This window comes from Cavia porcellus, unplaced genomic scaffold (assembly GCF_034190915.1).
Source record: "Cavia porcellus strain 051 isolate PalLab524CR breed Dunkin Hartley unplaced genomic scaffold, mCavPor4.1 scaffold_4, whole genome shotgun sequence".
Lineage (NCBI taxonomy): Eukaryota > Metazoa > Chordata > Mammalia > Rodentia > Caviidae > Cavia > Cavia porcellus.
This window is the reverse complement of record NW_026947487.1, coordinates 37,722,203-37,739,619: the sequence shown is the minus strand read 5'-3', so window position 1 is coordinate 37,739,619 and position 17,417 is coordinate 37,722,203. Positions and strand designations below refer to the sequence as shown.

Below are 17,417 nucleotides of genomic sequence, written 5' to 3'. Positions count from 1 at the left end.
TTGATCAAGTAATTTTTGTTTCAGAAATAATACTAGTCTATCCTTTTTCCACATACTACTCCTTCAAGGAATAATTTTAATATTGTCCTTATCTGCAAACCATAGCTGAAGTAAACAAAATTAAGGTTAATGTACTCTATGGTCAATACTGCAGCATGTCTGTAAGTCTACTTACTCTCTCAAATATTAACTGTGTCCTTCTGTTACTTATAATAAATATATTTGCATGTGAATATGGATATTAGCTTTACAGCAGCTGTATTATAACTCCACACTTTATAGTAGCTAGTATCCTTTACCACAAAGGAGGAAAATTCATAAAGTCATCTTTTCATCTTATTTCACCTTCTTTTTAAAATAAGGTATTAATTTTGATTGTATTCTTATTTCAGTAAATATAGGAATGTATTTTTATTAAATTTTTTAACATTTCAACCCAAGAGGATGAGCTTTTTTTGACATTTTAAGTACTTGTAATCAAGAAATAAAAATCTCGTTAGCCAAGAGAATGAAGTCATAAACAAAAATGTGAAATCATTCTTGTTCTAAACATCATTAGCTCTCAGATTTTACACTAACATTTATTTTAAAATCTATATAAGAAACTAGAAGTTTTGCAGAATAATTATTAAGTAGCTACCATGAATTTTAGAACTATGTGAGCCTATTCAAAAGTAAGGTACACAGGAAAAGATATATCCATAAGGAATGATATAACTTCTTAATCTATCTCCCAATGCTTAAACAAAAAGCAAGCTTTCAATGATATATTCTAAAACCTACTTTAATTTTATTGAGAGAGATGGTGTTATTCTCTTATTTTGTTATAAAATTTTACCTTTATAGAACAACATTTTTATATTTTCTTTTTAATATGTACTTGTACTACAATAAAATAAAAATTTTCATAAAAATAAAAGCTTAAAAATCCAAACCCTATTGTCTTCAGTGGAGATTTAAATTTGAAAACTAGATGAGGTGCTTTTCACAGGTGAAATATTCCTTCAATCTGCCCTAATTCTTCAGGAGTCACATCAGACTTTATAAATAAGTAAAACATTTATTCTAAAAATTTCTAAATTATTTTCAGGGAAAGCAATCTTGTATTCATAGCAAAACGACTGAAGGGAAACAGACTCTGACATCATCCCAGCCTGTGCCACTTTATTCATGAGCATTATTAAGCCCTGCAAAAGAAGAACAGTTATTATCTGCCCTGTGACAAGGCCAGCGCTCCTCTCTGAAAGCTACACCACTTATTTATAAATCACAGACACAAGGATAGCAGCCTGTTCCTTTTAGGAACTGCATGATAAAATACTGCATGACTGAATGCCTTAAAAAATAAAAACAATTCCAGTCCTAATTATGGTCCGGAAACTACAGATTTGTTGTTGTTGTTGTTTATAGCTACTTGTTTTTAAGGACATGTCACTGAAACAAGATTTAATAAGTTCTTTTAAGAAAAAAATATAAGCTTATTCTAGAAGCTAATTCTAGCCTATACAATATGTAGCCAGGTGGTAGAATCCAGAGCTGTGTGTGAACTATACACTGATAACCATAGAAATCTCGCAGCACCAGGTGCCAGCATGGCTTCCTCTAGCACCAATGTGTCACTGAACTTCCATCCTCTATGCGGCAGTGCTGTGCAATCCACTAAGTCCACAGACCCAGTCACCATCCCCATTGACCATATTTGAGGAATGCTCTAAAAACATCCATGGGTTCCCTAGACCCAGGAGAGAAAAGGTCAAACTCCTTCCTAGTTCAGCATCATTCATAATCCAGCATACCACTTCAAAAAAGATTACCAGTATTGAAGAAACATAAATGAAATACTTAAATATCTAAAATTAAAAATGTAGCAAATATATTTACATCTACAGAGAAGTGAATTGATTCCTCTATTACGTTTCTCTCCAGCAAACTAAATTTTCCAATAAAATATGTAGGCTTTTTTCACCTTATAAAAATAGTGAATTTTTTCAGAGAATCTGAATGCATAGGAACTGGATGAACAGAATTTACTGATAAACTAGTCTGCTTAGTCATAATACTGCAAATGTGATCTTTCAATATGGCCTTTAGCATATATATATATATATATATATATATATATATATATATACTTCTTGTTCATTAAAACAAGTGTAAAGCTACTTTTTTTCATTAAATTAAAAGCTCATTTTCTTGGAAGATAATTTATTTCTGTAAAATGAGTCTTCCAGAAAAAGTTTTCTACATATGTCTTCTTGTTCAAATTCTTAAATAAAAACTTTACATTCCTTAAAGCAAGAAAATGGTAACATTATGACAATTCACATTTAAGAATATTTCTTTTTAATATTCATAATTAATTTCTAAATGCACAGCAAAACTCAAACACAGCAGGTACAATTTACTAAACAGAAAATAACTGCATGAAATTACCAAACCCTCAGGCAAACAGAGACAATCCCAGATCTTAATGAATTCCTGCTAATAAAATGATAATCAATTAACATTTACCAATATCACCAAAACATTAGTAGCCTCAATCCATCTTAAGATTATAAATATTTCATGTCCCCCAAGCTTTTGGATTTAAAGTTCTTTATCTTCACTGACTTATCCAAGAACATGTGAAGAGTCTGACACAGTAGCTTTGAAGACAGATGAAAATATTGGAGCCTGTGAGGCGCAGCTGTTGACTGCTGACACTGTCTCTCAGCCATGTGTTTAGATACTGCTCAGAAAGAGGACATTGGAATTGTAACGCTCTTCAGCCACTTATTCTTATTTGGAGAGATTCAGTTTTGATATTAAAAGGTAAAAAATCATAAGGAATTTCTCCTGTTCAAATGTCTTCAGTAATTCTTTCAAACTCAAGAAAACATGTTTTCTCCCCTTAAGTCTAGTTTACCACTTTAGGTACAAAGCCAACAACTGCAGACTCCCTGTTGGAGTCTTTGCTATTACCTGCTGGTAACCTCTGGAAAGTATTCTGTATATTGGACATACTATCAGCGTCATGCGAAATAATCATCACAAACTTCATTTAGTGGCTAACTCTTTTTCATCTGGCCAGTTCAAGTCACAAATGTTTAAAATCCATATCAATAAATTTTCCTCCAACAATTTCACATGAGCAAATTCCATAATAAAAATAAAGTTGTGGCCAGGGACTTAGCTCAGTGGCACAAGCACCTGCCTGACAAGCATGAGGTCATGAGTTCGATCCTTGGTACCAAAAAATTTTTTTTAAATCTTAAAAATAAAGTTGTGATCTAAAGCACTAAAAAATAGTTAAATTAATAACACTTTATAATCTATCATTAGATTCTACCTAAAAATCGATTTATCATGATACACATTTTAATCAACTTAAACTTCATTAAATTGTATTAAATTTTATTTAATATAAGTATAGTTTTAAAAATTAATGTTTTGTCTTATATACATAAATCAATTTATTTAAATAGACTGACATTAACATGTTTATTAAAAAGGAAAACTAACAGAAATTATATTCTGTGTTGAACAAAAGCAATATATCTGTTTGAAAAGCAGATGTTTTCATGCTAGTCATATGCAGAATAGCTAATGCTTTATAATGGGGAAAAGAAATAAAGGTATTTTATTTCAGCAATAAGAAATTTTATAGAAGATGATTAACATAAGACAAAGATCATGTATTTTTCAGTATGCCTTATAATTTTATAACTTATTCATTTTATTTCTAAGCATATTGTTTGAGTTAAGGTTGAGTTCTGGTCTTAGCTGACCCTGAAAGATCCAGTTAATATTTCCCACTTTAGTATGTATCAGATTTGTCTGCACTGTGATGCACTGAACTGGTATTTTCATGAAAACCACAATAAACTGAGAGAAAAAACTTAGACAAATATTTATTTAAATTGTATTTTGAAAAATAAATCTAGTTTAAGACAATGTGATTTTATACTACAGAATTCTTTTCATAAGATCTAATAATTCTGACTGCTCTCACTAATATAAAACTGTGGATCATAGCAAGGAACCTGGAAAAAGCCTCTTAGGATTAAGACCCATTTCAATAATTTAAGATTCATTACTCCAACTCAATTACATGTTCAGGAACACTCAAAAACAAGTTATAATGTTTTAAAAAGATAAGACTTCATGTTTTACTAGCATACTATGCAAATATAAGGAAATAAACCTAGCCAAGTTCCCAGTATTGATATCCCACAGAATTACCAACTCAAAGCTAGATGTTAGCTTTTATACATTTACCTTGAAAAGTGGCAGCATTTCGAGATATGAGCAGCTTTAATGTAGAGCTAGATGTCTGAAGCACCTGCTGCAGATCCTGGCGGGCTGCAACTTGGTATCTCTCCTCCATCTTTCTGGTGCAACATGTTGCTTTTTTGGATATACAAACCTGAAGATCAGGTCCTGGAACACATAAAATAGTTTTAGAATGATTTAGAATCCACTTAACAAATACTACATGCTACATGCTAGGCCTTACCAATCCTGTAGATGAGGAAGCTTGTGTTCTATGGGAGAAATTGGCTTACCAGCACATTTGATACAAGAAAATATCCCCATCATGGATTAATACAACCATAAACAAAATATTGTAAACTACTTTTTGTTCCATTATTTAATGCCAAAAGAAAACCTCTGATGAATCACCATGGTGTGAATGCCAAGACTATACAAAACTGTGTAGATATATAATCCTCCTGACAAGCATGGTCTAATACCGCTATTCCATTCAAAAGTTATGGCCCTTGGTGTACGGAGAGTTTTACAACTGCCACATAAGCTAATTTTTATCCAAACAAAAGTATAATATGTGATTCCTTTTGCCTCTCTACCATCACTGAAACCTAGAAAATGACAAAACGAAGAAGCAAAATGCAATCTCAGGCCTCCAGGCCACCCAGAACAAATCCATCAGTTACAGAAAGAAGAAAATGGGGAGACACACCTGAAATTTCTGAAATGATAGCAACTGAAGTAAAGAAACAAAGCCATGAATCTATAGAGGAAATTAGATCAGAAATAATCTCTCAGATTAAAAAAGAAATATCACTTATAAATAAAATGCTCAGCAAATCTACAAGAGATACATAAGAAAACAGACAATAATAGGAAGATAATGGAAATCATGAATGATCAATATAGGAAACAAATAGAATGCATATGAGAGATTCAAGCAGACATCTAAGAAATCAACATTCCCACTGAAAGCTAGCAAAACCACTTGAAAGAAACTGCAAATAGACTATCAGACCTTGAAGACAGGATCGCAGTTAGTGACCATGAGAGGAAAAAACTCTTGAAAATAACAAAATACCAGGAAACAACAATTCAACGGCTACAAGAGGAAGCAAAGAAAAATAGTATAAAAATAATGGGAGTCAATGAAAGGAGCCAACAAAAACAACATAAGAAAAAAAAAAAAAACTATTTGCAAAAGTAATAGAAAATTTGCCCCACATGCAAAAAGAATCTGACACACAAACAAGTGAGGCATACAGATCTCAAATTAGCCATAACCAAAATACATCTATACTCAGACATTTAATGATAAAGATCCCAGAAATTCAGCACAAGAACAGAATATGAAGAGCTATTAAAGAAAAGAGACAGATCATCTATAAGGAAAAGCCCATCAGAATTAAGGTCAACTTAACACAAACTCTAAGGCAAGAACATCTTGTAGTGAAAATTTCAAGTCCTGAAAGAAAACAACTTCCAACCCAAACTTAGGTACCCTACAAAAATGTCTTTCAAAATCATTGGGAAATAAGATACATCCACAACAAAGAAAATTAATGCTATTCATGACCACCAATCTAACACTACAAAGGGTACTAAAAGATATTCTAGACAGAGACAAAAATGACTACAAATCAAGTAACAACAGAAAGAAACTACCAAGAAACTAGGAAAGAAACTACCAAGAAACTAGGGCAAGAAATTAAACAGAGAGGAAAAGCAGGCAAATAAGAGCAGAAAAATAACATGACAAAGACAAGCCAAGACATATCAGGTTAGTACCATAAATGTAAATGGCCTTAATTCACCAATTAAAAGAACAGCCTGGCAGAATGGACCAAAAAACAAGATCCAACAATATTCAGTACACAAGAAACTGGTCTAATTCAAAAAGAAATTTCATAGATTGAAAGTCAAAGGATGGAAACAATACGCCATTCAACAAGAACCCAGGAAAAAGCAGAGTTAACTATCCTGTTGGGCAGACAACATGAGCTTCAAAACAAGAATGATTAAGGGAGAAAGAAGGTCATTACATCCTTGTTAGGGGAAAATTCAAGAGGAAGAAATAACAATCATAAATATATATGCACCAACTACAGGAAGACCCAACTATACAAGACAAAATATTAATAGACATGAACAAAACATAAGCAACAACACAGGTATAATGGAGGACCTTAATACACCACTGTCACAGAGTCAAGTCAATAAAACAAAAAATCAGAAAAGAACAGAAATGAAACAAACCTATCAACAAATGGACTTAGTAGACTCTACAGAGTGTTTTACCGAACAATATCAGAATATATTATTCTCAACTGAATATGGAACCTTCTCTAAAATGCATCATATACTAGCCCATAGAACATGCTTAAGTAAATACAAAGGAAGTGAAATCAGCCCATGCAATAAAATTGGAAATTAAACGTAATGAAAGCAGGCTTAAGAGGAAAATTTATATCAGTGAATTTTCACATCATGAAAACAGAAAGAGCACAAACAATCGAAAGCTATACCTGAAGCTTCCAGAAAAATAAGAGCAAGTCAAGCTCAAAGCCCAAAGAAGGGAGGAAATTATAAAGATCAGAACAGAAATTAATGCAATTGAGACTAAGAAAACAATACAAAGACTTAATGAATCAAAAAGTTGATTCTTTGAAAGAATAAATGAAATTGTTAAACCTCCAGCCAGCTTCATCAAAATGAGAAAAGAACGCAATAATTGAAAAAGGTGAAATCACTACAAATCCTGTGGAAATTCAGAAGATCATCAATACCTACCTTGAAAATGTATCATTTCATAGGATGGAAAACACAGAAGAAAGAGATAGAGTCCTAGAAACATATGAATTACCAAAACTAGATCAAAAATATATAAGGATTTTGAATAACCCAATATCACTTAATGAAATTGAAAATGTAATTTAAAACTTGCTAATAAAGAAAAGCCCAGGTCCTGATGGATTCACACTGAATTCCACAAGAAATTTAGAAAATATTTAATGTCAAAAGTCCTCAAAGTCTTTAATGAAATTGAAAGGGAAGCAATTTTCTCAAACTCATTTCTGGAGGCAAGTATTACCCTGATACCAAAACCAGAGTAAGATCCAACCAAAAAGGAGAACTACAGGCTAATCTCCCTAACAAACACAGAAGCAAAAATACTCAATAAAATGTTAAAAAACACAATGCAGCAAGTCATCAAGAAGATTATACACCATGAGAAAATGGGATTCATCACAGGAAAGCAGGGATGGTACAGCATACACTAATCAATAAATGTTATATACCACACATCAATAAAGCCAAAGACAAAAATCACAAGATCTTCTCAATAGATGCATAAAAAACTTTGATAAAGTCCAACACTGTTTCACGGTAAAAATCTTAGAGTAAATCAGAATAGATAGTCTTTACCTCGATCTGATAAAAGCCATCTATGATAAACCAACAGCCAATATCATACTAAATGGACAAAAATGGAAAGCTTTCACTCTAAAGTCAGGAACAAGACAAGGATGTTCACTATCATCATTCCTATTCAATGTAGTTCTAGAAACATTAGCCACAGCAATTAGACAAAAGAGAGAAATAAAAGGAATAAAGATAGGAAAGGAAAAGTTAAATTATCATTATTTGCAGATGACATGATCCTCTACATAGAAAACCCCAAATATTCCATCAAAAGACTTCTAAACTTAATTCAGCAGCATAGCTGAGTACAAAGTCAACACTCACCAGTCAAGAGCATTCCTGTACACAAACAACAAACTCACTGAGAAATTAGGGAAACCATACCCTTCACAATAATATAAAAAAAAAAAAATCAAGTACTTGGCAATCAATCTAACTAACAAAGGAAGTAAAAGATTCATGCATTGAAAGTTACAGTACTCTAAAAAAAGAATCGAAAAGGAATTCGGAAAACTGAAAGTTCATTAATAGGAAGAACCAAAACTGTGAAAATAGCCATATTCCCAAAACTGTTATACTGATTTAATACAGTCCTTCCTGATCAAAATAACATTAGCATACCTCACAGATCTAGAGAAAACATCTCTAAAATTCGTATGGAGTCGTAAGGGACCTAGATAGCAAAAGCAATCCTGGGCAACAAAGGCAAGACAGGAGGCATCACAATTCCAGACTTAAAATTATATTACAAAGCTGCTATGATAAAATCAATGTAGTACTGCCAAAAAAACAGACCTGAGAATCAATGGAACAGAACAGAAGATACAGATACAACTATAAATGCACTTAGCCACCTTATACTTGACAAAGGGACCAAACATGTTCATTGGAAGAAATATAGCCTCTTTAATAAATGGTATTGGAAAAACTGGCTTTCCACGTGATGAAGATTTAAACTACACCTATCATCATGAACTAAACTAAAGTAAAAATGGGTCAAAGATCTCAATGTTAAGACACAAATACTAACTCTACTGGAAGACAAAGTAGGTAAAAATCTCAAGGACGTATGGTAGGCAAAGAGTTCATGAACAAAAGCCAAACTGCATCAGAAATACTTCAAAGAATCAACAACTGGGATCTCATCCTATTAAAAAAGTTTTTGCACATAGAAAGAAATCACCAGTAGAGTGAAAATAAAACACATAAATTGGGGAAAGATTTTTATCAACTGTTCTTCAAAGGACCTTTATCTAGAACACATAATGAATTGAAAAGCATCAGGCCCCCCAAATTAAAAGGTCCCATCCAAAAATGGGTATCTGAGATGAATACACATTTCTCAGGTGAAAAAGTACAAATGGCAAATAAACCATGAAGCAATATTCAACATCATTCGGGAAACGCAAATTAAAACAACACTGAGATATCATCACACTCCAGAAGGAATAGCTGCCATCAAGAAACCAACCAATAACAAATGCTGATGGGGCAAAAGGAATTCTTCTTCATTGTAGGTGGAAGTAGAAATCAGTGTGCAAATTCCGCAAAAAACTAACATTGGAGGTTCCATTCAAGCCAGCTATTCCCCTTCTGGGTATTTCCCAGAAGAACTGAAAACATACTACAGCAATATATATCTATCCTTGTTTATAGCTTCACAATTTGTAATAGCCAAATGCCCAACAACTCAGCAATGATAGAAGAGATGTGATATTTTTATGCAATGGAGGATTACCGAGCCATACAGAATGAAACTCAAGGCTTTTATAGTAAATGGATGCAAACAGAAACCATACTCAAAAGTGAAATAAGTCAGACTTGCATGTATAAACACCATAGTGTCTTACTACTATAAAAGGCTGAAAGATTAAAAAAGATCCAAAAGTTACAATAGAGTAAAAGGGAAAGAAACTTCTCAAAGGGAAATTACATTGTTTGATCAATTTTGCATGCTTATATCTGGTAATCTGAGCAACTATTTTGAAGATAACAACATGCAATCTAACAATCATTGTTAAATTCCTATCATCTTCCTTTGAAATCCTACATTGCTATTGATTTGTTGTTGTTGTTGCTATTGTTATTGATTTTTGTTTGCTTCTTGATGCTTGTTTTTTCTCTTTAAAATAAAAAAGAATACACACACAGTGCGCACACATACAAAGATACATACACACAACATGCACCTTTCCAACTCCTCCTCTTTGATCATACAGAGTCCATCACAGGTCTTAACATCTCCAAAAGCTGGCTTTAGATAAGATGAAAATATTTGAAATCACTCTGAGCCACCTGTCAACACAAGACACCAGGATTTCTAATAATTCTTCCTTTAGTTTGTTTAAATTAGGCCACAAAAGACAGCATTTGAGCATTTTACAAAAGCTAAGAAGCATAATACAATTATAAATGTCACAGTAGGTAACAAGTTGGCAATTGTTTTGCATTTATCTTATCTAACATTATACAAAAGAAAATCCTACTTCAAATAGTAAAACTGATTGAAAGAAAACAAAGCTATCATCTCAGCTTTATTCCTAAATGAAAGGATTGGAGAATTGGCATTCAGCGAAGCACAATAATAAAAGTTTGGGGAAAAGAAGCAATGAGTAAATATTGAAGTATATGAATCTGTTTAATGTAGGAATGACTACAAGGGAATTTTAAAATAACAATAATGACAATAGATCCCAGAAAGTGTATCTCTGGAATTCTAATTTCTAATACTACTTCACTAGATCATGTTCCTAAGCATGGCATATAAATGTTTCCTGAAACTATGCTCTTCCCTCCTTCCCTCTCTTCCTCTTTCTCCAGCCTAATCTCTAATAATATAGACCTCTGCACTCTTTCTTTTATGCTCTAGTCTTGCTTTTGGTCCTCATATTCACCAAGCTCCTTGTAACTATTTCTACTGTGCTGCCCTCTTTCTGGGTCACTCTTGTCCTAGACATGCTCACCCATACCTTCAGGAAACACCCCCTTTTACCTTAGTTTACTCTTATCCTTTCTTCTTAGATCTTTACTCATTCCTTTCAAGGGAAATTTGCCACAACCTTCCAAACAACTCAAACCCCTATAACATACTCTTGGAAAAATCACACATTTCTCCACTGTACTTATCATGGTTGCAATTTTTATGCAATTATCAATCAATTAGTTCTCCCACCATTATTAAGCTCCAAGTGTAAGAGTGGTGTTAAGTTATTATATCCTAATTGCTTGGGCTGCTACAGAGTATGTCAAATACTCAATAATGTATTATTTATTTTAATCTTTATAACAATCTTGCATTATATCTACCATTACTGCCATATTTTATGCTTGAGGAAATATAGATATAAAGAGGATAAATACTGCTCAGTGTCATAAACAGGGTGTCATAAAAAGTTTGGAATGATAGGATTATTTCCAAAAGATGAAAAGTATTTCCAAAAGATAAGAAGTATAAAACAAAAAGAGGCCTTTATTCTGAGAACACAGAGAGAGATGACTGGCACCCTGGCCGCTGAAGTCCAGCAATCTCTCTCACGGACATGTGGTATGGGGAGATATAAGTAGCCTAAACTTAGGGCAGTACCCTAAGGCCATTAGAGATGCACAGGTATTTCATTGGCACACGTTTGGCACCAGGGGCAGATTCCAAAGGGTGGGGGGATATAGAGTTATAGGTAAATCTCTAGGGGCGGGGGATACAGGAGCTCCCTGATTCTGGCTGAGGTCTTTTCTGGCTACAGTGTCCAATCTGGCCAAAACCCTTTCATATCCCATCTTATGATTATTATGAAAAGGGGCGAAGATTTCTCTAACTACTTCCTGCTGGCAGGGGGTACAGTACTGGAGCCTAGGGGAGTCGACGGGATGATGGTTGATGCCCAGGTAGATGCTGATGCCAGGTGTTTTAGCCAGGACAACCTCACTGGTGAATGCATGTATGTCAGACTGGAAAAACAAAGAGACATGAGGTTATGAAGAGACATGGCACTGTCACATTTAAGGACCCAGGTGAGGTAGAGGGAAAGGTGCCTTTGATTTAGACATGTTATTTTATCAGGATGACGTTGAGGTAGGATCATTATCACGGTGGGGTAGAATTCTGAAAAATAAGTGAGAGGTTAGAAGGAGTAAAATTATGAGAGGTGATTACTCCCCCATCTGAAAGCATAAAAGTTAGGAGGGTAGGTATGTAAAACTTGTCTCCGGTCGAGGAGTTGAACTGGAAAAAATAGGGGGAGTAGGGGAGGCGGTGGCTGTACCAGTATAGGGAAGGTAAGGGCTTAGGCTTTTAGGGATATCACACTTAACCAGAGAGCTGAGGGTAGAAAGAACGACAGTTATCACAGAGAACATTATGAAGATGATCTTGTGGGAGTCTCTAGGAAAGACTGTCAAGAGTCCTGCTGTAAAAATGATCATTAATAGAACGTAAAAGATTAGGAACCAAATTGGATAACAAAACATGACTTAGCCTGCTGTTAACTGTGGCTGTGAGGCCTTCGTAAAACGGAGATGGGTGGGCGACAGAAGATGAGATGACCAGTCAGAACGATCAGATTTAGGGCTGGGAGGGCACCTCTTAGCCTGAGTGATGTGAAACCAAGATGGGAGTCCAGCAACTTTGACCGCTGTAGGGGTCATCAAAGAGACCAGATAGGGGCCACTCCACCTTGGTTGTGGTCCTGTGGATTTAGAACATTTGAGATAAATTAGATCTCCTAGGGATATGGGAGGATCTGGTTGGGCCTCTCCAGAGGGTTGTGGAAGGCAGAGATCAGCATGTTGTCACAACAGGTGTCAGAGGAAGGAGAGGACTGGGACATAATCAGTCAGGGGAGGGAGATTTTGGGGAGTAGGAAGGTTATGGAGTAAGAATGGCCTGCCATACATAAGTTCAAAAGGACTTAAGAAAGTAGGAGCCCGGGGAAGTGCCCTGAGCTTGGCTAAGGCTAAGGGCAAAAGTGGAGGCCAAGGTTGGTGTAGTTCTAAAGTGAGTTTTGTAAGGTGTGTGTTTATGGAGCCATTTGCCTTTTCTACTTTTTCTGAGGATTGTGGATGGTATGGGATGTGTAGGTGCCAGGTGATGTGTAAACTTGAGGATACCTGTTGAGTGATCTGAGAAATAAAGGCGAGACCATTATCTTGCTGGATACTCTGAGGTAGATCAAACCTTGGAATGATTTCTTGTAATATGATTTTGGTAACTACATCAGCAGTTTCCCTGGTTGTGGGAAAGGCTTCTATCCATCCTGAAAAGGTACAAAGATGAGAAGATATGTGAGAGTCTTGTGGCGGGCATGTGTCTAAAATCTACCTACCAGTCCTGACCAGGGGTGTATCCCCAAAACTGATGGGTAGGAAAGGAAGAGGGGTGCCATGCATCCCTGAGGAGAAGTTCTGGCACAGATATCACAGGCGTGAGTAATCTTAAGAATGATAGCTTTTAGAGAAGGGTGTGTGACTATTGGGGCTAAGAGTTTGTATAGGGCCTGTGATCCTATATTAAAACAGTTGTGTAAGTCAGTGATGATGTCTGAGGCCTGTTGATGTGGGAGAACAAGTTTAGATCCCTGAAAAATCCATCCCTGAGTGTTTTGTGTGTAACCTGGTTTATGAAGTAGCTGTAACTGCTCTGGTGAATAATTAGGCTGAGGTAGACTGTTTGGGACTAACAGGAGAAGATGAGAAGGGCAGGGCCCTTGTGCAGCTAACGTGGCTTGTGAATCTGCAAAGGCATTGCCTTGAGCAATAGGATCTGTAGAGTTTTGGTGTCCTCTACAATGAATAACTGCTGCCTCCTTTGGAAGTTGGGTTGCCTCTAGAAGTTTAAGGATAAGGGAGCATTAATGATGGGGGTTCCCTGAGTGGTAATAAAACCCCATTCTTGACAGATAAGAGGCATGAGAGTGTAAAATGCTAAATGTATACTTTGAGTCAGCGTATATATTTATAATCTTGCCTTTTGCTAGTATAAGGGCAATAAGTTCTGCCCTCTGGGAAGAGGTTCCAGGTGGCAGTGGATTTGCCTCTATAACTTTTGACTGGTTAACTATTGCGTATCCTGCCTTTTTTTGGTTGTCTGTGTTTGTTGAACTGCCATCTATGAACCATGTGTCAAAGGCCAAAGAGAGAGCTGTGCTACTAATGTGAGGGAAAGGGGTGAGAGTCGTCTGTAAAAACTCAATACAGTCATGGTGAGGATGGTGGGAAGTAAGGTGGCTATATTAAGAGGACCACTAGTTGCAATAGAGATCCAAGGGTCTTGAGAGAGAGCTAAGTGTACCTGTTGAAGGCGAGAAGGGGTCATCAGGGCAGGGAGCACCTTATGTGAGATAAGGTCATGTAGGTGATGAGGTGAGTGCACTGTAATAGATTATCCTAATGTAAACTTTTTAGCTTCCTGTGTCAGGAGGGCTGCAGCTGCAAGAGCTTGGAGACAAGGAGCCCATCCTTTTACTGTGTGATCTGTTTTGACAAGTAAGCTACTGCTTGAAAAGAAGGTTCTTTTTTGTGTCCTAGTACACCTACAGCATTGTGGCCCTGACAAGTAGTGTATAGGATGAAAGATTGGGTGGGATCAGGAAGGGTAAGAGCTGGAGCTTTTAGGAGAGCCTCTTTTAATTTTTGAAAGTAGGCATGTATGGGCCTAGTAGGGTCCAGGGGTTCTGATAAGGGACCCTTAGAGGCCTTGTAGAGGGATTGAGCTAGGGCTCCAAAGTTAGGAATCCAGAGATCGAAAGAAATTAGCTAGACCTAGGATAGATGTAACCTGCTGCTTAGTTATGGGCACCTGGAGATCACGAAGAATTGCCTTAGGATCTGAGGTGATGGAGCGAGTGGTGGGGGTGAGAGCGAGCCCAAGGTATTTGACTTTTGGGGAGGCTATCTGGGCTTTAGCAGGAGAGACCCTGTATCCACGACTAGCAAGGAAATTAAGAAGACTGGCTGAGTGCTGTATGGCTAACATAAGGGATGGAGAACATATAATAGGAGGTCGTCTATGTATTGAAGAAGAACACTAGGTTTGAGATCAAGTTCTGTGAGGTCAGTAGCAAGACCTGACTAAAGAAGTGGGGACTATCTCTGAACCCTTGGGGGAGCACTGTCCACATAAGTTGTTGAGACCTGAGAGTGTCTGGGTCAGTCCATGTAAACGCAAAGAGGTTCTGGCAATCAGGGTGTAGGGGGATAGTGAACAAGACATCTTTAAGATCTATAACTGTAAAGTGAGTAGTGGAGGGAGGGATATGAGAGAGCATGGTATAAGGATTTGGCACCACTGGGTGAGTTGGGGTAATAGCACTGTTAATTACCCTAAGGCCTGTACCAGGCGATAGGACCCATCAAGCTTGAGTACCAGGAGAATGGGAGTATTGTGGGGTGAATGGGTAGGTTTAAGAAAACCACTGTCTAAAAGCCGCTTAATTATGGGTTTAAGTCCCCTTAAATGTTGGGGAGCTATGGGGTATTGGGGAACGCAGGGAAAAATTGAGGGATCCTTGAGACGGATTAAAACAGGCATAGCATGTGCAGCCAGAGTGGGATTGGATGTGTCCCAAACCATGGGGTCAACCAGAGGAGGAGGAAGAGGGGGGAATGGCTTTGCAACGCATTGTGTGGCTGTTTGGAGGATTAGGGCTGTGGGTAGAGAGAAAGTGAAGGAAAAATTAAGCTTTTGAAGAAGGTCTCTACCTAAAAGGGGTGTGGGACATACTGGGATTACTAGGAAGCTATGGGTATAGAAAAGAGTCTGGAATCTACATGGGATAGGCCCAGTCTGCAAAGGTTGATTCGGCTGGCCGTCAACACCAACAACAGAAATCAATGACTTATTACAGGGTCCTGAAAATTCAGGAAGTACTCTATAAGTCGCCCCCGTATCCACAAGCAAAGATATTATTTTGCCTGAGACCTCCAGAGAGACTTGGGGCTCCAACAAGGTTACCGAAGTGGGGGCTGTGAGCCCCGAGCCCCATCAATCTTCTGCAGCAAGTCCGAGCAGGTCAGTCAGCGACGAATCTGGCATTGACGAAGTCTCCTGTGAGGGTGAGGGATTAGAGGATGGCCTAGCCGCTCACTGGCATCTAGGACAATCGCTCTTCCAATGCCCTTTAATGTTACGTACGGGCAGGGCCCAAGAGGAATACCATGGTTAGGGCAGTCTTTTGCCCAATGTCCTTGCTTGCTGCATTTGAAGCACGGTCCGGGCGGGACTTGGGCAGCCACACCTTGTTGTGGATTCTTTGTCTTGGGAGCTCCAAGTGCCACTGCTAAGAGGTCAGACTGATATTTAGCAAACTTTAATTTTTGAGCTTGCTTTTCCTTTTTGAATCTTATCTCTATTGTTGAAGATACAGAAGGCTAATTTAAGTAGATCCCCTTGTGGAGTGTGAGGGTCATGTTCAACCTTTTGTAATTTTGCACGAATATCAGGAGCAGACTGTGAAATAAAGTAAGAGTTAACAACAATCATCCCTTCATGAGGGTCTGGGTTTATATTAGTATATTTAATTAAGGTTTCCCGAAGCTGATTTAAAAACACAGCTGGGTTTTCGTTAGCCTCCTGGACCTGTTCTAAAAGCTTGTTATAATTCATATGTTTGTGAGCAATCTTGTTAAGGCCCACAGTCAGACACTCAATCATCTTATGTAATTTTTTGAACCTTGTCCATTCTGATAGTTCCAGTCAGGATCTTGGTCTGGCACAGCTACAGGCCCAGGGTTGTTTTCAATGGTGTTTGCCCTATGCCTGTGATCAGCTTCTTCTCAAGCTGCCTGCCACAGCTGATTTCGCTCTTGTGAGCTAGGGGTGATATTTAAAATCACATAAACATCCTTAAAATGTAAATCATAACAATTAGTAATAAATTCAAATTGCCTGATATAATTTTGTGGGTCAACAGAAAAGCTACCTAATTTATGGGTAATCTGAGATAGATCAGAAAGGGAGAACAGTACATGGATATTGACCAGCCCCTCTGGGCCAGCTTGTTCTCGAAGCGGTAGCAGAGCCTGAGGAGAAGAATGTGGAGGAGAGTACCATTGAGCAGCTATCCGCCCGGTAGACGAGTGTGAGTGATTACCTGAAGAGCGGCTATAGACCGGCTGCCACTCACTCTGAGACGACAAAATACAGGCAGATGGCATCTCACTGTATGCCTTGCAGCGAGAGGATTATTGTTGTCAGCATCCGTGATGTGGAGCGCAACAAGGCAGCTGTTGCTGTTCACAAGAGGAGCCACAAGGGGGCGCCCATTGACCATGAGACTGGAACAAACATGGTGGCACCCTGTAGCCATGGTACCCTATCATCGCCATGTGACCCACCTGAACATGGTGGTGCCCCGTCACCACGGCAACCCCCTGAACATGGTGGCGCCCCATCAACACAGCAACCCCCTGAACATGGTGGCACCCTGTCGCGTGGTGGAGAGCTGCCACATGGCGACTGTTCCCGGCGCAAGCTGGAAAAATCACGCTGCTTGCCGGAAGGGCACAACGAACGCGATCCAGTGTGGTGGGGCAGGTGGCCAGAAAGTGTTAGAGGGCAGAGCAGAGCTGTTGGGAGAGGCCCGTATCACAGAAGGTGGAGGGAGAGAGGATCGCACAGTGAGAGGTAATTTTGGTGCAGAGGGACTAGGGGCGGGGAAGGGGGACGGTAGTGGGGGGCAAGATAAGGATGGGGAATCAATTTGGGGATACGTGGGGGGCTGTAGGGGCCGAGAAGAAAAATTGGAGGGACATCT

At 37.8% G+C, this 17,417-nt stretch overlaps 1 protein-coding gene across 6 annotated transcripts in view; it reads right to left on the bottom strand.

Annotated features, from left to right (window-relative positions):
• Positions 1–17,417, bottom strand: part of Gpc5 (glypican 5) — a 1,275,996-nt gene that overhangs the window by 1,215,910 nt on the left and 42,669 nt on the right. For all 6 annotated transcript variants that reach the window (XM_063246926.1, XM_063246927.1, XM_063246929.1 and 3 more), the window contains exon 2: positions 4,258–4,419. In XM_063246926.1, coding sequence (XP_063102996.1) covers positions 4,258–4,419 — 162 coding nt within the window. The remainder of the gene's footprint in view (positions 1–4,257; positions 4,420–17,417) is intronic.